We start from the raw sequence: 22,530 nt of genomic DNA on the forward strand, positions 1-22,530 counted from the left end.
ATCCATGTAGATGTTGACCGTGATAGTCTTAGCTGCACATTTAACTCACTGTTGGAATCAATTGGTATTATTCAACACATTAATAAACCAACTCATTGCCTTAATCACACCCTCGACCTTGTTTTAACTTATGGTATTGATATTGATAACTTAAACATAGTTCCTCAAAACCCTCTCCTTACTGATCATTATTTACTCACATTTAATTGTACAATAATGAACTACAATAACATAAATAAGAAATACTGTCTGATAATAATATGAATACATTCAAAGAGACAGTGCAACCTTTATTTAACTCGGTGCCATATGTCAGTACATCTGAAGGTACCTTTTGTGATTTTACTCCCGCCCTCATAGATAACCTTGTTGATAGTACAGCAGCCTCACTGCGTACTACATTAGATTGTGTTGCCCCTCTGAAAAAGAAGGTGGTGAATCAGATGAGACGAGCACCATGGTTTAACTCCAATACTCGTGCTCTTAAACAGACGTTCCGTAGATTAGAAAGAAAATGGCGTTCCAATAACCTAGAGGAATTTTATATAGCCTGGAAAGATGGTTTTGTAGCTTACAAAAAAGCCCTACACAAAGCTAGAGCTGCCTATTATTCTTCTCTAATTGAAGAAAATAAGAATAATCATAGGTTTGTTTTCAGCACTGTAGCCAGGCTGACACAGAGCCACAGCTCCACTGAACCATCTATTCCTTTAACACTGAGCAGTGATGACTTTATCAACTTTGTTGTGAATAAAAAAACATCAATTAGAGAAAAAATGGATCATCTCCTCCCTCATATTGGGACTGACTCATCTTTTAGCACAAGAGCTTTAGAAGCACCAGGTGCACAGTTAGACAGTTTCTCCCCTATAGATCTCCCTGAGTTAACATCATTAGTTTCATCATCTAAGCCATCAACCTGTCAGTTAGATCCTATCCCCACCAAACTGTTTAAAGATGTGTTTCCTTTAATTAACAGCTCTATATTAACTCAAATTAATCTATCCTTATTAACTGGATATGTGCCCCAAACCTTTAAAATAGCAGTTATTAAACCCCTTCTCAAAAAAGCGACCCTTGACCCAGATATTTTAGCTAATTACCGACCTATATCTTATCTTCCCTTTGTTTCTAAAATCTTAGAAAAGGCAGTTGCTAATCATTTATGTGAATATTTGTGCATTAATGGCCTGTTTGAAGATTTTCAGTCAGGTTTTAGATTAAACCACAGCACAGAAACAGCACTAGTTAAAGTTAGTAATGATCTTCTCTTGGCCTCAGATAATGGTCTAGTTTCTTTACTTGTCCTGTTAGATCTTAGTGCTGCATTTGACACCATAGATCATAATATTCTACTGCAGAGACTGGAGCAGACTCTTGGTATCACAGGTGCTGCCCTCTGCTGGTTTAAATCATACTTATCTGATAGATTCCAGTTTGTTCATGTTAATGATAAAGCCTCACTACAAACAAAGGTTAATTGTGGAGTTCCACAAGGCTCAGTGCTTGGGCCTATACTTTTTACCTTATATATGCTTCCTCTAGGGAACATTATTAGAAAGCACAACAAACACTTTCATTGTTATGCAGATGACACACAGCTATATTTATCAATGAGGCCGGATGAACTAAATCAGGTTGTTCAACTCCAGGAATGTCTCAGAGACATTAAGTCCTGGATGACCTGTAACTTTCTACTTTTAAACTTTTATACTCGGCCCTAAACACCTCAGAGAAAAACTTTCTGATCACATTGTCACTTTAGATGACATCACCATGGCTTCCAGTGCCACTGTGAGGAACCTTGGAGTTACTTTGACCAGGAAATGTCATTTGATTCACACATAAAACTCATTTCCAGAACAGCCTTCTTCCACCTGCGGAACATTATGAAAATTAGAAACATTCTGTCTTTACAGGATGCTGAAAAACTAGTTCATGCTTTTGTTACATCTAGATTAGATTACTGTAACTCCTTATTATCAGGATGTTCCAACAAGTCTGTTAGAACCCTTCAGTTCATTCAAAATGCTGCAGCACGAGTTCTGACAAATGCTGCACATCTCTGAGTCTGGTTCTGTCAGAGATTTCTTCTTCTGTTAAGAGGGAGTTTTTTCTCTCCACTGATGCCTAGTGTTTGCTCATTGTGTGAACTGTTGGGGTTCTCTGCTCTCCATGATGTTGTCTATGTACAGTGTCTTGAGATAATTTATGTTATGATTTGGCGCTATACAAATAAAATTGAATTGAATTGAATTGAATAAACACCTGCTTAATGTACTTTAACATAATTGCACACCAGAATTAAAACTAAAAACTACTTTTACAGTCAGCACTTCTGTGCCATTCTGATCATTTGTGCACATGCCTACCTCCTGGTTTTTGTTCACTATCTACAGAACTGCCCATCACCCATCACTGGGTGGTGCTTTAATCATGCCTGAGCTGAATGAACCATACTTAAATTCTGCATACCAGAATTAGCAATAATAACTACACTATAATGAACACCACCAGCAGTCACTAAGGAAGGAAGAGATTATAATTCTAATGAGACCAGAGGGGAATCAATGTGTCCTTGTTTTTCCCTGCAGCACTCCGTGGAGGCTGTGAATGCAGGAGTGAATCCCGTTGGTGACACATCCTACAACTCCAGTCACTGGGACCTGGGAAGTGCCTTCTTCTTTGCTGGGACTGTCATCACAACCATAGGTACTGTGATTACAACTTCATTACATTTCACTTAAAATACTAACATTTCGGGGTCACAGCACAGAAGGACATTTCATACACGACAGATGACCCGAGACCATCTCTCCATCTCTGAAACTCACAGTGTAGTGCATTTATTGTCCAACTTTCTTTTAGACTCTTTCCAGCATTAGGTGTTTAGAAAGAACATGAATGCAAAGTAATATGAGCATCTGCTCTCTCTCTCTGTCTGAACTGCCCTGTGATTAGTCAAAACCCCAATGCTTTAACTTGTTAATATCATTACTGTGATTTTGCGTAAATCGTATTGCTTCGGGTACAACCAATAACTTGACTCATTTATCATTTGAAATTTTTGTCACCATTAATGGCTGTCACCCCTCCCGCCCCCTTTCACACGCCCCCCACAAAAGTGCATGTGAGTGACAGGAGAAGAGGCCGTGAGAAGATGTCAGCCGACTCATCTAGAATAAAATGTGGTTACCTGATCCACAAAGACTTTTTGTGCATAAATACCTCCAAAAGAAAACACAGCGCAACGTCTAAATCCTGCAAAGCGACGCTAACGGAGACGGCTGAGACCACGTCCAACTTTTACTGCCTCGGTCTTGGTCTTGTCTCGGTCTCGAACCCTCAAAGTCTTGATCTTGTCTTGGTCTCGACCCCTCAAAGTCTTGGTCTTGTCTTGGTCTCGATACACTGTGGTCTTGATCTCAACTTGGTCTTGTTTAGGTGACATGATAAACTAGAGAAACCACAAAACTCCTCTGAATGGCACCTGCAGTGCACCAGTTAAAGCTATTTTCCCTCCACAAAAGCAGCCATTTCCTCTAAGTCCGCCTGGTTCTTTCTGCAGAAAAGATGCATTTTCTAGCTCTCTTCTTCTAAAACAACAGGTTAGAATATTACGACTTTTATCTTGTATATTCTCATAAATTAAGACTTTATTTTTTTTCTCAATGTGGCCCTAATAGTCTGTTGTAGCTACCAAAAACTCATCATTAACACTGGTGATTTGTTATAATCTTGTTACCGACGGACTGACTTTTATCCACAGATTCAGTCTTAGTTACTTTCCTTGGTTTCATGGCTTGAAATCATAATGATGATGTTAAAACTACATTTTATTTGTACTAGAAAAAACCTACAGATGTGATAGAAGTAGTGACTAAGTGTTCATGCATTCGGCCAAATGTCTAATATGCATGTTGCACATCCACTGAAATAAGCTAAACAGTGTAAAACTGGTTTTGCTCCTCCAGGCTATGGGAACATTGCCCCAAGCACAGAGGGAGGGAAGATCTTCTGCATCCTGTATGCAATATTTGGCATTCCTCTATTTGGTTTCTTGCTGGCAGGCGTCGGGGACCAGCTTGGTACAATATTTGTCAAAAGCATCGCCAAGGTGGAGAAAATGTTTCGGGTAAGTTATACTGCATATACTGATGTGTGTTACATGAGATTTCCTGGAGGTCAGCGAATGCGTCTTGGCAGTAGCGTACCGTGGGATTTCAGTCAGGGCCTTCAGTAAAAAAAAAAAAACACGCACAAACACAAGCACATACAAAACACACTATTATGCACTATATCCACAAGACAGTTGATCTGCAACAACCATAGCCACACGCACTCCACTGCGCATCTATAGGCTACTGCATCATTACCACCACATCTTAGACTTAGACTTAGACTTCCTTTTATTGTCATTGCACAGAAAACACAGCAGTGAAAACTGGCAACGAAATTTCGTTGCTTGGCAGCAGATAAGAAACCAACACATAGCATTGAATTTTGTCACTTCTGAGTTTTGATGGGAAATGTCTTTTATCTTACTGTAAATGTCTATACATGTATCCAACTCTTCAGCCTAACTATGATTAATAAAACAATAAATAAGTAAGTGTTTTTATGTATATAAATATCTATAAAAGTAGTGCAAAAAGAAAACAGGAATGGAAACTGTAAGCAGCAATATGAAAAGAAAAAAGAAAAAAAACAGTTAAATATTGCACAGAGAGTGTCGGGGGGACTGCTAAATTGTTATTTGGAATTTAGCAGTCTGATGGCCAGCGGAAAGTAACTGTTCTTGAGTCTGTTTGTTCTGCAGCGGATGCTGTGGAACCTCCTGCCAGACGCCAGCAGGGAGAACAGTCCATGGTGGGGGTGGGTGTGGTCAGTGAGGATCTGGTGAGCCCTGGTTAGGCAGCGCCTGAGTGCAATGTCCTTGATGGGTGGGAGTGGAGTCCCAATGATCTTCTCCGCTGTTCTCACCACCCTCTGCAGAGACTTCCAGTCGGAGGCCTTGCAGCTCCCAGACCAGACGGAGATGCCACTGGTCAGCAGGCTATCGATGGTCCCTCTGTAGAAGGTGGAGAGGATGGGAGGGGGGAGAGACACCCTTCTCATCCGTCGCAGGAAGTGTAGGCGCTGCTGGGCTTTCTTCACCAGGGAGGTGGTGTGAAGTGTCCAGCTGAGGTTGTCTGTGATGTGAACCCCCAGGAACTTGGTACTGCTGACGACCTCCACCGTTGTGCCATTGATGAGGAGTGGTGTATGGCTGGGTCGGGATCTTCTGAAGTCGACGATGATCTCTTTTGTCTTGTCAACATTCAGGAGCAGGTTGTTCACCCTGCACCAGTCCACCAGATGTCGCACTTCCTCTCTGTAGGCCAGTTTGGTGTTGTCCTGAATGAGGCCCACAACTGTTGTGTCGTCCGCATATTTTAGGATGTGGTTGGTGTTGTACCTGGGACGACAGTCGTGGGTCATCAGGGTGAACAGCAGGGGACTCAGGACGCAGCCCTGTGGGGAACCGGTGCTCAGGGAGATGACACTTGAGGTATTGTTACCCACACAGACAGACTGGGTTCTGTCGGTGAGGAAGGCCAGCAGCCAGTTGCACAGGGGGGTGTTGAGGCCCAGGGGGCCCAGTTTGTGTACCAGGTCCTGGGGGATGATCGTGTTGAACGCTGAGCTGAAGTCCAGAAACAGCATCCGCACGTGGGTGTTCTTGTCCTCCAGGTGCTCCAGGCTCAGATGGAGAGCAGTGGAGATGGCGTCCTCAGTGGAGCGGTTAGGTTGGTACGCAAACTGGAGCGGGTCGTATGATGGAGGCAGTATGGAAATGATGTGGTCCTTAACCACCCGCTCGAAGCACCTCATGATGGTTGGCGAAAGTCATTAAGGCATGTGATGGTTGGTTTCTTGGGCACTGGGATGATCGTGGCAGACTTAAAGCACGGGGGGACAACAGCCTGGATCAGTGACGTGTTAAAGATGTCTGTGAGCACGCGGGCCAGCTGGTCTGCGCACTCCTTGATCAGCCGTCCTGGGATGTTATCAGGGCCAGATGCTTTAACTTTTCTCAGGGCTCTTCGTACAGCAGTGGTTTCGAGCCTGAGTGCCTGTTCATCGAGGTGGGGGGGTTGCTTTCCCCGCTGGGGTGTTGTTCAGAGCTTCAAATCTCCCAAAGAAGTTGTTGAGCTCATTGAGGAAGCTGATGTCGTCTCGGCAGGGTGAGGGTGTGGCTTTGTAGTCTGTGACGGTCTTGATGCCCAGCCACAGTTGTCTGGAGTTGCTGGGGTCATGGAAGAAACCTTGGACCTTCTGGCTGTGGGCGCGTTTTGCTGCCTTGATGGCCCGGTTCAGATTGGCCCTCGCTGTTCTGAGTGCCACCGCTTCACCGGATTTGAAGGCAGCATTACGCTCCCTCAGTCTTGTGCGCACCTCCTTAGTCATCCAAGGTTTCTGGTTGGCCTGTGTGACTATTGTCTTTTCTCCTGTGACCTCTTCCATGCACCATTGGATGTAGCCGGTCACAGATGCAGCATACTCCTCCACATCTGTATGTTGACTGTCTGTTGCAGCCTCTCTGAACATGTCCCAGTCAGTGCACTCAAAACAGTCCTGCAGTGCAGGCATAGATCCCTCAGGCCACACTCTCACCTTCTTCACAGCAGGCTTTTCTCTGGTGAGCAGGGGCTGATATGCTGGAATTAGCATAACAGAGAGATGGTCTGAGGAGCCGAGGTGGGGGCGGGGGGCTGCTCTGAAGGCCTTCTTGATGTTGGTGTAGACCAAGTCCAGTGTGTTTTTCCCTCTGGTAGCAAAATCCACATGCTGATGGAATTTTGGAAGAACAGTCTTCATGTTGGCCTGGTTAAAGTCCCCAGCAACAATGAAAACGCCCTCCGGGTGTGTGGTTTGCATGTCACTGATGGCACTGTAGAGGGAACTTAGCGCTAGCTTGGTGTTAGCGCTGGGTGGAATGTACACAGCAACAATGGTGACGGTGGTGAATTCCCTGGGCAGGTAGAAGGGTCTGCATCTCACAATCACAAACTCAATGTCCACAGAGCAATGACTGGAGACCAGGGTAGCGTTGTTACACCAGCTGTTATTAGTGTAGATGCAGATTCCACCCCCTCGGGTTTTACCTGTGAGAACGTGACTCCTGTAGGCTCTGAATGTTGTTAGGGACAGATGAGTTTAGCCACGTCTCAGTGAAAATGAGGATGCAGCAGTTTCTTGTTTCCCTTTTGGTGGTTAAGTCCAGCTTCAGATAGTTCAGTTGGCTTTCCAGGGAGCGTACGTTGGCGAGCAGGATGGAAGGAAGCGGCGATCGGAACGGGTTAGCTTTTAGCTTAGCTGTAAGTCCGCCGCGACAACCGCGCTTCTGTTTCCTCCCGCACCGCCTCCGGTGTCTCTGTAGGCGCCGCCCCAGCCCCCTCCACACACACACACACACACACACACACACACACAGGCACACGGCCCGACAATCAATCCAGAATACCTAGAGATTAATGAAAAACATGATTTTGTTGCATAATGTTTGAGCCACTACAGGATAGTTTATACATGCTGAAATAATAAATCATAATTAAATACAGCTAGCTTTGTCTTTTACTCTTAATTTATTAGGCTGCAGTTTTCTTTATTGTAATTCTGCACCATAAATGATAGTTTGACTATCATTATAGCTCTATATAGTACGACTGTAAACTTTATAGGCTGTGTTCACGGACACCTGTCTTTCTGGGTTGTGTGTGCAATCATTAATAATATAAAATCAATCAATGAATATATATATATATATATATATATATATATGTATATATATATATATATACATATATATATATGTATACCCAGAGAAGTCTGTGTGTGTGTGTGTGTGTGTATGTGTGTGGTGACCATTGAGCCAAATAATTACACAAATTTATTTTAACTATCAAATAGGGTTAGAATACATAATCAGAGGTATGGTGGTCTGCATGAGAAGGGTGTCCTAGAATGGCATCTGAATTATTGTCCCAGTCCCACTGCCTGTGTGTTTCCTGATGGTTTTGTATAACAGGCATTTGTTGGGGCCGGAGCTAATAGCTATGGACAAGGCAACTTTCCTTGGATTTCATGTATCTAAACAAGCTTCTGAAAAGTATAAAATATGGACAAATGAATGTTTAACATATCATGAACGATTTCTGGTTGGAAGACAGTTATGCCATCTGCCATCATCCTAGTCTCAGCAACAGCTGTAGGCAACAGATATATCTAGGTTTAGTTGGACCTGACAGCTGATGAAAAGGAAACATTTGAAGGACAAGATAAGACAAAATAAGATAAAACAAGAGAAGGAGATATACAATAAGATGAGGACTAAGTAAGACAAATCATGGGAGGAGACAAATGTGAAGCATCAGTTCAGCCTCACACACAGCTGAAATAACCTGATTTAAATAACAACCTGCCTTCTCTTTCATCCTGCTCAGTTCCATTTGCAGTTAACACTGTGTTCCCTTCTCATCACACTGATTTTGGAATGATACATTAATGAGTGTGTGGTGCTTGCCAAGGAGTCCAAACACCATCACAAGACTGAAACTGAGTTTCATACACTTACTGCTTTATAGCAGGGGTTCTCAAATGCAGGAGCACAGGAGTCAGAAGGTCATTGCCAGTGGGCTCATCTTTGTTTTGTAATATGGAACAATTCATGGGGTTGATTTCTAAACTTAAAATTGATCATCAAATGATTCCAGGGGAAACACATGAGGTTTATATACATATGCATATATATATATATATATATATATATATATATATATATATATATATACATACAGTATACACATGTATATATGTATTGTGAGCTTCCCCACTCACAGCTCATCCAGAGGAAGGAAAAAGTCGGCGTGGTGGTGGAAAATAATCTTTTATTTTGGTCCAACAGAAAAAGTCCACCAAACATACAGAAATAATACGCTGTCGTAGTTGCTGTCATAGTCGCTGTCAGAGTCTCTCTCTCTCTCTCTCTCTCTCTCTCTCCTTCTGGACCCAGCCTACTGCAAGAGACCAGAACCAGGTTACAAGTGTGCTTATATAGCTGACTGATTACCTGATTCTGTCCAGCTGTCTGATCGCCGCTCTAACCATACCCCACTGCTACATGTATATATGTATATGTATATATGTATATACATATGTATATCTATATAGATATATATATATATGTATATACCTTTATACCTTTATACCATGTGTGACAGACTTTCTCTCATATCATAGAACAAACACAACCAGATCAGTCAGACTAAGATCCGTGTGGCCTCCACCCTTCTCTTCATCCTGGCTGGCTGCATCCTCTTTGTCACCATCCCAGCAGTGATCTTCAAATACATAGAAGGCTGGACAGCTCTGGAGTCCACATATTTTGTGGTCATCACTCTGACAACAGTTGGAATAGGTGACTATGTGGCAGGTGAGGACCGATCATTCATATGTGACATATTCATGAGTTGAATTTGAGTGTTTCCTGCTCCGTTTACTTACACGATTTTGATGAGCACCTGCTGGCAGAAATACTAAGCATATATATATTCATATATTTCATCATGCTTAAGTCAGAGAATACTCCAAATATTGACCTGTTGTTTTAAATACTATTTCCTGTGTTTTTCCATTTATCATGACTATTGTGGGCCACATGTGGTGCAATTTGCTGGAGTTATGTGTCATTCCCTCTTGATGCCACAACCCCATATCTAAGATTCCAACCGATTCAATGAGCTCATTTAACTGAAGCACTTCTATAATGTCTTGCTGTAGCATATTTAGATGTTTACCATAAACACATCTATGCCAGCTTTTAGCTTATGTGGTGCCTGTGAAGGTTAGAAACCAGATTTAATCCTGGTTCTCCACCAGTTAATTAGTACAGGGAATACACTGACGCTCTCTACAAGAAGGGCCAGAGTTGTCTCTATTTTCTGAGGCGCCTGAGGTCCTGCTGGACTATGCTCAAGATCTTCTATGATGGTCTGTGGTGGCTGGTGCAATACAGCAGTGTCAGAGAGGAGGATGCTGTCAAAGCCGCACGACATCTTGGACAATGTCTCTCCACCCACTCCATAACACACTGGTCACACACAGGAGCACTTTTAGCTGAAGAATGATTCTGCCAAAATGTCCTACAGAGCGCCATAGGAAGTCATTCTTACCTGTGGCCATCGGACTCCACAACTCCTCCCTCCTTTAATGTGGGATATACTGTACGTGTTGGGATCTGTGCAATAACCAACTTATGTATAATAACTCAAATTACAACCATCTCATCCATTCAATACTGTATATATGTACATATTGACATTTTATGTTTACGTTTACTCTTGTTCATTTCTTTTATTATTCTTAAATATTTCTATCCTTGTTTCACGCTCTTTGAATAGTAGCAGCTGTAACACAAGAATTTCCCCTCGGGGATCAATAAAGTATTCTGATTCTGATTCTGATTCTGATTCTGAAACACACACAGCCCTTTTCCACTGGTGGACATTCAGGCTATTATTATTTTTATTCTTATCCTGTCTTCTCATCAGGGGGAAACCGACGGATCGAGTACCGGAAGTGGTACAGACCACTGGTGTGGTTCTGGATACTGGGTGGTCTGGCCTACTTTGCCGCTGTGCTCAACATGATCGGTGACTGGCTGAGGGTCCTGTCCAAAAAGACAAAAGAAGAGGTAAAGTGGGCCCTCGTAAAAAAACATGATAACTGCACAATACATAATGGATTCATTATTTTGTGTATGAATTGATGCAACTGCAAATAGTTCCTCCTCAGATTATTTTTAAATGATTTGTCGGTCTGAAAAGTACAAATTACATTTTGCAGTAGGTGAACATAACTGAACAATGATCCTCCATTATTTTGCTGCAGAAATACAATGTATTGTATTACCTTGTCTAGCTTGTTGATCATCTCATGGTGCTTTGATTGCGCTAAGATTAAGCCTTGTTATTTTTGAAAGAAAATGATTATTAATTATTAAGCACAAACATATAACTATAATACTGCATGCCCTGAGAGGAATACACCTATTTAACATTTAGATGAAACTAATACCAAATATCTCTCTATTTCACTCAGGAGTCAAATTATGGAACTACTTTTTGTTTCATTCTTTTCTAATGCCTTTTCAACCAAACTTATTTAGCTGCAATTACTTCTGAGCAAAGCAAACACCTGCTGACACCACGTTCCAAATTGTTATGCAAGTGATATTTTTCTCTAATTTTTCTAAACAGTCGATGCAAATGACAGTCCGCATTATTTTCAAGTCATTAACTGTTAGAGTATAATTTGAATGTTATTGAACAAACCTTCCAATGATAACAGCATTCTTTTCAAAAATAAAAAACTAAGACTAAGACTAACTAACTAAGAAACAGAGTTTCAAAACATTTTATAGGTTGTAAAGAACTGAAAATGGTCATTTGTTGAATTTATTTATTGAAATCAAAAGCTATTTCAATCAAAAACATCTTAACAGGTCAATTACATTTTAACATAGGACCCCTTATTTGATAGCAGCTTCACAATTCTTATGAGTTTTTGGAGAGTTTGTGTTTGAATGTCTTTGCAGGATGTCAGTAAAGCCTCCCAGAGCTGCCTCCCACCCTCATAGATCTTTTGCTTGAGGATCCTCCAAAAGTTCTCAATAGGGTTGAGGTCAGGGGAGGATGGGGGCCACACCATGAGTTTCTCTCCTCTTATGCCCATAGCAGACAATGATGTGGAGGTATTCCTTGCAGCATAAGATGGTGCATTGTCATGCATAAAGATGATTTTGTTACGGAAAGCACGGTTCTTCTTTTTGTACCGTGGAAGAAAGTGGTCAGTCAGAAACTCCACCTACTTTTCAGAGGTCATTTTCACACCTTCAGGGACCCTAAAGGGGCCGACCAGCTCTCTCCCATGATTCCGGCCCAAAACATGACTCTTGGCTGTTGGTGGACATGGTGGCTGTCCACCAACCATCCACTACTCCATCTATCTGGACCATCCAGTCGTGTACAGCACTCAGTGAACAAGACTGTTTGATTATTAGTCTTCATGTATTTCTGGGCCCACTGCAGCCGTTTCTGCTTGTGAGCATTGGTTAAGGGTGGCCGAATAGAAGGTTTATACATAACTGCAAGCCTCTGGAGGATCCTACATTACCTACTCAGGCACCAGCAGCTTCAAATACCGGTTTGCTGCTTTGTAATGTCTTTGTAGCAGCTGTTCTCTTAATCCGATGTTTTTTTGTCAGAAACCTTCCTCATTGTGCCTTTATCTGCATGAACCTGAACCTCAGCCATAGATCTATTAACAGTACGATGATCAAGCTTAAGTTTTCGTGAAATATCTAAGGTTTTCATACCTTGTTCAAGGCATTTAACTATTTCATGCTTTTCAGCATCAGAGATCCTTTTTCTTTCAATAATGTGGAATGTCCTTCTTTAGTAGTTTTTCCTTTAATTGGGCCCACCAGGCAAACTGATTAACACAGGTGTCTGAGATTGATTTCAGTGATCCAAAGAGCCCTGAGACACAACACCATCCATGAGTTTAATTGAAAAACAAAACAAACATGTAATCTTTATGACACTTAAATACAATTTGCATAATAATTTGGAACGCAGTGGATAACCAGTGCAGGGATTCATAATAACTTTCTTTCTGCTGTCTTTGGCTAAGGTTGGAGAGATCAAGGCTCATGCAGCAGAGTGGAAAGCAAACGTACGTGCAGAGTTCCGGGAGACGAGACGGCGTATGAGTGTGGAGGTGCATGACAAGCTGCAGCGAGCCGCCACAATCCGTAGCATGGAGAGACGGCAGCTGGGCCTGGACCAGCGCGCCGTGTCCCTGGACATGCTTTCCCCTGAGCGACGTGCTGTCTTCAACAGTCTGGACACTAACACTTACAAGACATCATCCCAGGAGAGCATTGATACCAAGCTGAACAACCTTCGGCTGAGGGGCGCTGAGCACTGCGATCGAAGCTCTGACCACCAAACCACGTCTGAGGAGAACATTTTCAATCGCCTGGGTTCCGTCACCAAGTTGGCCAAGCGCAACAGGAACAGGGACCTGAAGAAGAATATCCCGGACGAGGCTCGCCGGCCTCACAGTGAGGCCTACGGCTGCTTAATGCCCACTTTTGACTGCAGTGCAGAAGAAGGGAAAAGGAAGGAAGAAGGAGAGGATGAGATTGAAGACAAGGAGTGCAACACTAGCTTGTCTGATTTCCCACTTTTTGTGGAAATATGCAAACCACAGAATGGGTTTTTACTAGAGCAGACCAAAGAGAATGAGAGCGAGGAAGCACTTGAAGCAAAAGAGCTGCATATTCACATGGATCCATAGACCGAGTGCTCTCCTGCAAGAGGAGCTTTTAAACGTCACCAGTAGTGCCTTAAGTCTCCCTGACTCCTGTGTGTTGAAGCAGGGACTGTCCCTGTCCCTTTGTGCTACATATTGTAATGTTCACACTATTCACTGGGCCCTATGGATATAATATATATATATATATATATATAAATGTAAGACATGGTCAGGTCTCTGCAACTGTGCTATGCCAAATAGTTGTTCGCTACTGGGTGTTCAATTAATCTTACGTCTGTAGCTGTGGCCATTATTTCTTTCAGTTATTTGAACAGTACTGAGCTAAAGTGATGTGATGCAATGCAACATATGACAAACGTGATGACATGGACCAACAGAACAAGTGCACCGATCTACTCAGCTCTCCCTATGTGTCACTCCTGTAGCATTTGTGTATTGTGCAGAGATGACACTGTTGACATTTGTTCAGTCAGTGGTTCGAAAAATATCTCAAAATTGTATTAGTCAGACTAAAACCAGACTTTTAAAATACTATTAAAAGTATTATACTATTAAAGTATACTATCAAAAATACTAAATAAACATGTTATCCAGCTGAAAGTTTACTTTATTGACTAACACCCAGATGAAGCCACTGGGAGTTAAATCACTATTACGTGTGTAGTATGTTCAACAGCCCAAAACTGCACATGTTCCACAGTTCCTGCTTCAGGAATTTGACCCAGGTTTAAAAGTCGAAGTCATTACAAAGAAGAACATGAAGCCACACTGTTGCTTCTTTGGACTGATGATGAGACTGAAATTATGATCTGTAGACCAATCAGAAAGAATCAGAAAATCAGAACATCGTTATCGTCATTGTAACCAGTACAACGGAAATTTTAAGTGCAACCTTATTCAGTGCAAAAATAATAGAACAATATGAAGCAAAAGGAAGTGAAAATAATAATAATCTAGTGGAAAGACACAGCTGAAGTCAACCAGAACACACTTTCTAATTCTAAGAAGCTTAGAGGGGGCCTATTGCCACCGAGAGTAACACAGCCAGGGACAAATCAATGAATTGCAAAAGGGACAGTAGATCAATTAAATGGCAAAGTTCAGCTGCATGGAAATAAATACTTATTAGCAGTGCTCTCCTTTGTTTTCATCTTCTGTGTGTTATACTTTCATTTGTGGCATTAGAGAAGTTGAGCTTTTTTTCTCATGTTACAATAACCTGTATACACTTGTTTTTGATTTTTAGGAAGTTGTATGCTTGTCAGCTCTGTTGGTTTTTTTTGCTTGTTTTTTACCAAGTATCTTGGTTACATTCACTCAATCACTTACATTTGAAACAGTTCAGATTTGTTACAATTCTAACCAACACTTCATCTTTGTGTTGACTTAAGTAGTTTCCACCTAATTTGTGTTTTACTTTCCATCCAACATGTTGCTATCCTCTCTGGACCTGCACACCAGTTGTTTATAAGAAGATAGTTTAAAGTGCAGAAGTCAGTATGTTCTTGTTTAGCCTGATTTCCAGGTGCTCCATTCGTTAAACAAACACACTGTTTTCTTTTGAAATGTGACAGGAACACACTGAAACAAGAACATACTGACTTCTGCACTACTGCACTAGTGTTAGATGCCCTGCCTCGCCAGGTTAAAGGCATCATTTGGGCTTTTTAATGTATGCTTTCATGAAAATATACATTACATACAGGTGACTGTGTTCTGCATGCTGTCTGTGCTGAGGGGCAGCTGGAGATGTGCAGGTGAAAGCTCAGTAAAACATTGCAGCAAGAGGAAACTAAAGTTTGTGTCACAATTTTTAGCTGGGATGGTCTACTGCTGCCTCACAAAATACCATATTTGGACTTGTGGATCAACAACTCCTTTGTTTTACAGTAATAACATCTCGTGCAGTCATGAGCTTATTTTTTAGATGATGAGCTGACATATTTATCATTAGCTACTGTAAGTATTTTGTTAAGAAACTTTTTCTGTTGTCTTCAGTCGTTGCCATGTTTCACTGAGCTTCCAGCTGACGACCTCTCAGCTAATGTATTCTTCCTTGGGTCATGTCCCGTTATCATTACTGATAGAAATAATGGCCAAAACCTGGACATTTCCAGATTTTTACAACTCTACCCAAGTAACAGTCAGTCTGAAGGAATGATCCTGTAACACTGGAGGATTTGCCTTCAGGGGCTTACAAGATGAGTTAGCTTTACAGTCTGTCTAAGATGAAAAGACACAATGGTGAAAATGACATGGAATTCATAATTAGCACTACTGGATATGTCTTGTTTAAGAAGAAAGAAATATTTTTAAACGAGGTCTGACATGTGCAGATGGACCTTTCACTTGGTGCTGTGACTATAATGTGGCTCAAGTCAGAAGATGAGTTACACAGAAAAATGATCAAATAAAAAGTCACCCTAAAAAAAGAAAAGTAACAAGAGAGAATCTAAATGTAACAATTCTACTATGTGATTGTTGTCATGCTGTTTTCGTGTTACCTATTGAAACTCAAGTCTTTAAAATGTGCATTTTACTGTATTTGAAAACTACTGAGAACAAGTCACATGTTAATTGTTCATGGTCCCTAATCTAAGCTGTTGTTTGAGTATAATGTCCAAACTGCTACCTACACCATGACCTCTTTAAATACTATCTCAGGGCTTGTTTGTCCTAATGTTGGTTGGTGATGTTGTTTGACAGGTGATGCAATGACACTTTGAGATGATGAGGAACAATGAATGAACTTGTGCTCCATGAAAGTGAATGGAAGAAAAGCCATAATGCAAGAGAAAGGAGTGTTCCACCATTGGGTACAGGAAACAACAATGTGGTGATGGTGTAACATTATGAAGTGCACTGCTATTACTGTGAGAGTACACTATGTACTCATCATCGCACTTGTTGACATAGGCAAATCGTTCGTAAGTGTATGTGTATGTGTATGTGTTTGCGTATGAACACAAGAGTCAGGCAGGAAGTGCCTGAAGTGAATTTGTGGAGCATGGATTTAGGTTTATCCCTCATTTACAACTTGTGAAAATTGAAATATCAAGTGTAAGTGTAAGGACCTGCATGGAGCTGAGTTGGGACAAACAGGTGGCAACAACCATGGCTGTCCATCAAGCAAACATGCCACAACACATACTTCTGTAGAAGCCTTAATACCTCTTTGGTCAATTTTATCCTCACCATGAAAGTACACATAAGACGTCTTGAGAGCCGAACTTCAACAGAGATAAACTCTACAGAGAAGTATGAAATGTTTTTAAATGGATTTTATCTCAGTTGGAGGTCATTCACAGGCAACACCAAGTTGTCAATCATACTAATGCAACTTAAAATTGGTGATGTCCTGGGGACCGTAGACTGCACCAAACCACTGTTATCCAATGTAACACAATTTATATCATTTATCATTTTCTTGTCCTAACAGCTTGCCTTTACTTTCTTTTTTGACTCCCTCAAAACTGTGCTTCATGGTTCTTAACAACCAACTCACAAGTACACTGTGGAGGCATCAACTTCAAAACTTCTAATTCACTTGAATGGAGCAGCAGCAATCCATGCTGACACCATTAACTCCTCAGGAAAATGTCAATAGAAGTAGAAGCTCAAATTCCCATAGACTCCCATGCAAACTGAGCTCTTTTTGCAACCAGTGGAGGTTTTACAAGATTATATAGAAGAAGATTATATATCTTTGCAGTCTATACTCTCAGGCCAGATGTATGTTTTCATCATTTTATGTTTACATCTGAGTTTGCAGAGGACCATTTTGGTCCAAGAGGCAAAACATGTCATCTGCCCATGTCCAGATGGTATACACTTAAATAAGTCATGCGGATCATGGGTGGTCCATTCAGTCCAGTTGGTGGCACAATTTTCAACATAGAAGATTATAACCATGGATTCTTGCTGAGATATACTACCCCCCACACCTGGACAACCTACATCACTCAAAAATAAAAGAACTGGAGTGGAATGTGAGATCAACAACAATCAAGAACTAAAGTGAAGCAGAGCCTCACTTTAGTATGAAGGGAACAAGTAGAAATTATTCTTTTCTCTTTGTAGACACAGAAAAGTGGAAAATATGGAGGGGCCTTTATGGAGCACGCACACATAGGCGTACTATTAGTACGCACTACGTACTACGTAGTGCGTACTAAAAGGGCAGCCTTTGGCCAAGTGGAAAGGGAACTTGGCTTGTCGCCGGTTCAAGTCCCCACCAGGCCGAAAGGGCTGGGATACCCCTGAGCAAGGTACCCAACCCCCATTGCTCCCCGGGTGCTACTCAGTGTGGCAGTCCACTGCTCCTAATTCTAGGATGGGTCAAAATGCAGAGAATAATTTCCCTAAGGGGATTAATAAAGTATCTAAATAATAATAATAATATTAATTCTTGATGGTGGGCAGTGTCTATCATGGTTGACTTCTTGGCAAGAGTTGAAAAAGTGATGTTGTTGTTGGGTGCACTCTGTCTGACAAAAATAGACAGTGTAGTGTTTGAGCTAAACAAATAATGTTAACATCTCAAATATAAAAGAATGTTTGCATAACATGATTTGATTGGCCAGCACCCGCTCTGCCACTTTCTCAGTCATTTCTCAACACAAGCTAAGTGAGGCAACGCACCCAACCTTCAGTTCCTCAGCAATTCTTGGCACTGCCCTATTTAAAGTGAATAAGAAGCATTTCAGTTGATGCCTCCAGGGCATGTGTGAGTGCAGTATTACCAGGTCCCATTGCATCAACTGCACCTTTCAGCCATTGTGGTGGCAGCTAAAGCAAATCATATTTCCCCACAAATGACCACTATAGGGAAATGACACCACATCCATAAAACAGAACTGTGTCATTTTGATCAAATTCCCTTGTTAATGAACTCACTCTCTGTGTATGCACATATCTGTCTGAAGTGAAGCTTTAGACTAGTGTGTATGCAGAAAAGAAAGGACAATAAGTGTTTTCATATGCTTCTAAGAAATACAAAAATGTTCAAAAGAAAACCAAGACCTGGAACAAAAAAGGCATGCTTTGTTGCGAAACTATATATTACAGTGTATATGGTGTTGATTGTATACCAACCACTACATGCTTTACAAGATGATGCTCACCACGTGTGTTATGACGCACAACCAACTAGTGCTCTATTCTTGGACGTTGCTCACTGTATCTGTCATGCAACCATTACATTCAATGTAGTGATTGCCTTTTGAAAATAAAGACCACTGGATTAGTGCTATTTCTGAGTGTGAGGAAGTTTCTTTCAAGGTCCTACAGAGGTGGTGCTGAGTATCATGTAGACTCTTTCACAGCTACTATCAGTGGCTATAATCAGTTGAGCCAGAGGAGAATGGATTGCTTTCACATCATTGCCTGTGACCTCTCCTCACTGATATCATACCCTGGTGTTTGTTGCTATTTTCTGGGTCTGAAAACTCCCAGAGAATGTCCAAAAACAACGGACAAAAACCTGAGATGTACCATTGTATCATATTCAAATACCTCATTGGCTTAGGTAGGTCAACACTCTCAGTTTGGCTTTTCACTTTTATATACTGCATATACATCTTCTACTGCGGGGGGGGATATATATAAATATAAATATGAACATATATATATATATATACATATATATATACATATATATGTGTGTGTATATATATGTGTATATATATATATAAACACATATGCAGTAATATACATATATACAGTCTTGGGTTTGTTACAGTCTTGGGTTTATTGTTAGAGATTGTATCACAGGAAAGAGGAGAGGAAGAGGGATTTGTTTTCCACATGTTATGTCATTATTTAGGAAGTGTAGTGCCCTCTAGTGGTAATAAACTAACTCTTTGGGTGTCACTCTGCTGATATTTTGTATCTATAACTATGTGGTAACTATGAAGACGTGGGAGAGCACTGGTGTTTACATCTTCTTAACCAGCAGTTTGCAGATCACTGCCATTTCGACTCACAGATGTTGTAGGAAATATTTGTATTCAAAAAGGTTTAATCCAAAAATACTTTTGCTTTGAATAATGATATTAGCACTTACACAAGGTCATTCTGTTTGAACTGCAGTTGGACTTCAGCATTTTTTTCCAAGACATTAGCAGTGTAGTCACCGTCCTATTAAACCCAGTAAAAGTTTTTTTTTGACTTCCAAACAAACATTATTGCCACCGCAGTTATTGAGCCTGTTTGTTGAGTTTTGATTGGAACATTTGACTGAGCTTGCATCACAGTCTATTGCACATAAATCAAAATAGGCCTGTCTCTCACTACACAGTTGTGGACTCCTCCACTATGTTGGTAAAAAAATAATTGATATATCAAAATAATTGATATATTATTTGGCTTATTTGTTTGTTTTAAAACTGCTCCATCATGTGCGACTTTAATTTCATCATAACACCATCCTCATTTCAATTATTCCCTGTCAGAAAACCTTTTGGTTTTTGTTTACAGTTTCTTTTTTTTTTTTTATGTGTTATTTCAAATCTTCCTGCCACAGCGTATCATCTGCCTCCATCATGAACTCTCTGTGTCTTTCCTCCTGCCCGGCAGCTCTATCTTTAACATCCTTTGTCCAATATAATCACTATTCCTCCTCTGCTCTCAAACTGTTCGAACTAAGCTGTCCCTCAAACATGTCCATTTCTAATCCTGTCCGTCATGGTCACTCACTACTATCTTGTAGACCGCAGAAGTATGAGCATCTTTAATTTAACAAATTAAATGAGTGTGTTTGTGGTTCTTTTACTTCTGTAAAGAAATGAACTCCTGTGTATGAACATGTGTAAAATCACAGACGCACATGAAGGATGGGTCTGCTGAGAGGAGGTTGGTCAGGACAGTGAGATAGTGAACCAGCATGCACCATGAAACTAAACAGCTCAGCCGTCATTCTTTTGATTATTATTATTATTTCCCACTGTGATCTCTCCATAAGAGAAAAACTGAAAACTCAACTGTGCAGTCCTCCCAAAGGTCAAAGGTCAGCTCTATGTATCAGCAGAGAGAGGCCTCCAAAACCCTTTAAATATCCTAACTCTGGGACTCACAGGCAGACTGACAGAGGATGCCCAGCTGTCTGACATCTGGCCCGATGTGTTCATGAGTGAGTGAGGAAAGGAAGAAGATCAGAAGCAATTGACTGAAAAAGGTGAGAAGGAATAAGGTCAAGGGGGCAGGAGGTGGGGCGGGCAGAGGTTAACAGGGAAAGAACTTGATATTGAGATAGAAGAGTGAAAGAGGATAGAGAAGGAGTTAAGGAGATAAGTCTGACTTATTTAAATGTAAATGTCAATGGAATGGACTGAGCCTCATGTGGAAGTTGAAGCTAATTCAAGAAGGACATTGTAGCAACTTGGATGGGATACCCCTGTCTCATGTGTTTTTACTTACTGCCTGTGGACCAAATGTTTTTGGACTGAGTAAACTGATGTGCCTCTGTCCTTGTTGTCCTGTATCTTTAGTCTTTAATCACCTGTTACATAAACTGTATACAGATCCTTACTCCAGGGCCATTAACAGCTGCCTTTACTACAGAGACATTTAAACATGAGTCAATATCATCAGAAAAGACTGCCTCACGTGTTTCTGCCTGTGCTCATCTTATGAGTAAGAGCTCTAATCTTGATTCCAAGGAACATAAATAATCTGCCTGGGTTTATACAGTATGTTTACTCCTCTCAGAGACCCAGAGTTATATCGGTCTTCAACAGCTTGAACTTCTCTGCTCATGTCATATGTCATGTCATGAGTAAACTGAAAGTACCCTGTAGCTGTGAACCAAAGTGAAATGTAAACACTGTTCTGGGAAACATGTGTCATGTCTTGTTCTTGTCATATCCTGTTAGTCAGCCTGGGAAAAGCCACATATATCTGGATAAAACCTGCAAACCAGGAAACAGCTTATGCTGAGGAGGCTGAACCGCTCAAATATAAATGAAACTATTTTTGGTGCATTTCAAATGCTAACCCTATTAAGACGTCACATGAAAGTCTTGGTACCAGCAGTGGAACAGCAGTGGTTCTGTTCTCAGAGGGACACAGGGTTTGAATCTCCGATCTGAGTGGTTATTTCATTACTGTTGTCTATCATCTTGAACCTGTCGTTCTCCTCAGAAATTAAATGAACAAGATATTTTCTCCCAGAGAAGATGCTGCTCACTAGATATGTTCACATCTCTTTATCTGTGAAATTCCCAGTCAATACTCAACAACCATTCAAAGTCACTTCATTCACCTTTCTTCTGCATTCTGATGGTCAATTTGAACTGAACCGCAGCTCATCTTGACAATGTCTACTATGTCAATTAAATGCATTGAGTTGCTGCCATGTGATTGGCTAATTTGTGTTAACAAACAATAGGTAAAATAGCTGGTGAGTGTATCCTTAAATATTTACATTTATTAACTTACTAATAAAAGGCAGCAGCTGTGTGGACACCTGACACACAGTTATTATATAATCAGGTTCAAATCGTATCTATAGATACGATCATGATAAAAAACACTTTTAGTTCTAAATGTCACTGAGTCGAGATTCTCTGAATGATGTTCCTTGCTTGCCGGTGGCCAGACTCCGCTCAGGGAAACATATTCTTTTTGTGTGTGGATGTTGGGAGAGAGAAGAAACTGTAGTCTGGTGTGGTTTCACAACAATCATATGGAGCTGGACACAACCCTGGAGCATGTCCCACATGTCCGTAGGTCTAATGCAGTACAATTCTCTCAAAAGCATTAAAATATGAGTCAACCTCTCTGAATGTTGGGACTAAATGCTTTTAGAGACGTCGAAACCCTGTTTATGGTTGACCATCTAAGAAGATGCTAATTAATCAAAATTGCATTGGGCTGTCAAATAGGGCCAGTGTTTAGAAGAGATTTTCATTCTCATCTCTATTTCAAGCTGCTTTCACTTCATCTCTTTCTCCCCTTCTATCTGCGTACTTGAAGTTTGAATTCATTCTCCACTTTATGCTCCTTTTTCTGTGCCTCAGTCTGAAGGCGAGCCAGGCGGACCTTCAACCTGACGCCACACTCGAGTCCTGCACCTCTGGGGAAAAAGGCTCAAAACGAGGCATGTTGGAGAAGCTAATGTAGCCTCTAAGTCCAGGGGCCTGTTTCAGA

At 41.1% G+C, this 22,530-nt stretch overlaps 1 protein-coding gene across 1 annotated transcript in view; it reads left to right on the forward strand.

Annotated features, from left to right (window-relative positions):
• The window catches only part of kcnk10a (potassium channel, subfamily K, member 10a), a 37,163-nt gene extending 18,529 nt beyond the window's left edge, over nucleotides 1–18,634 (forward strand). Inside the window, exons 3-7 of the mRNA XM_058613520.1 lie at nucleotides 2,595–2,712; nucleotides 3,975–4,135; nucleotides 9,283–9,475; nucleotides 10,593–10,735; nucleotides 12,736–18,634. Of these exons, the coding sequence (XP_058469503.1) occupies nucleotides 2,595–2,712; nucleotides 3,975–4,135; nucleotides 9,283–9,475; nucleotides 10,593–10,735; nucleotides 12,736–13,404 (1,284 nt within the window). The 3' untranslated portion in view covers nucleotides 13,405–18,634. The remainder of the gene's footprint in view (nucleotides 1–2,594; nucleotides 2,713–3,974; nucleotides 4,136–9,282; nucleotides 9,476–10,592; nucleotides 10,736–12,735) is intronic.
• Nucleotides 18,635–22,530: the final 3,896 nt, after the last annotated feature.

The sequence above is a fragment of the Solea solea genome, chromosome 17, assembly GCF_958295425.1.
Source record: "Solea solea chromosome 17, fSolSol10.1, whole genome shotgun sequence".
In the NCBI taxonomy this organism is placed as follows: domain Eukaryota; kingdom Metazoa; phylum Chordata; class Actinopteri; order Pleuronectiformes; family Soleidae; genus Solea; species Solea solea.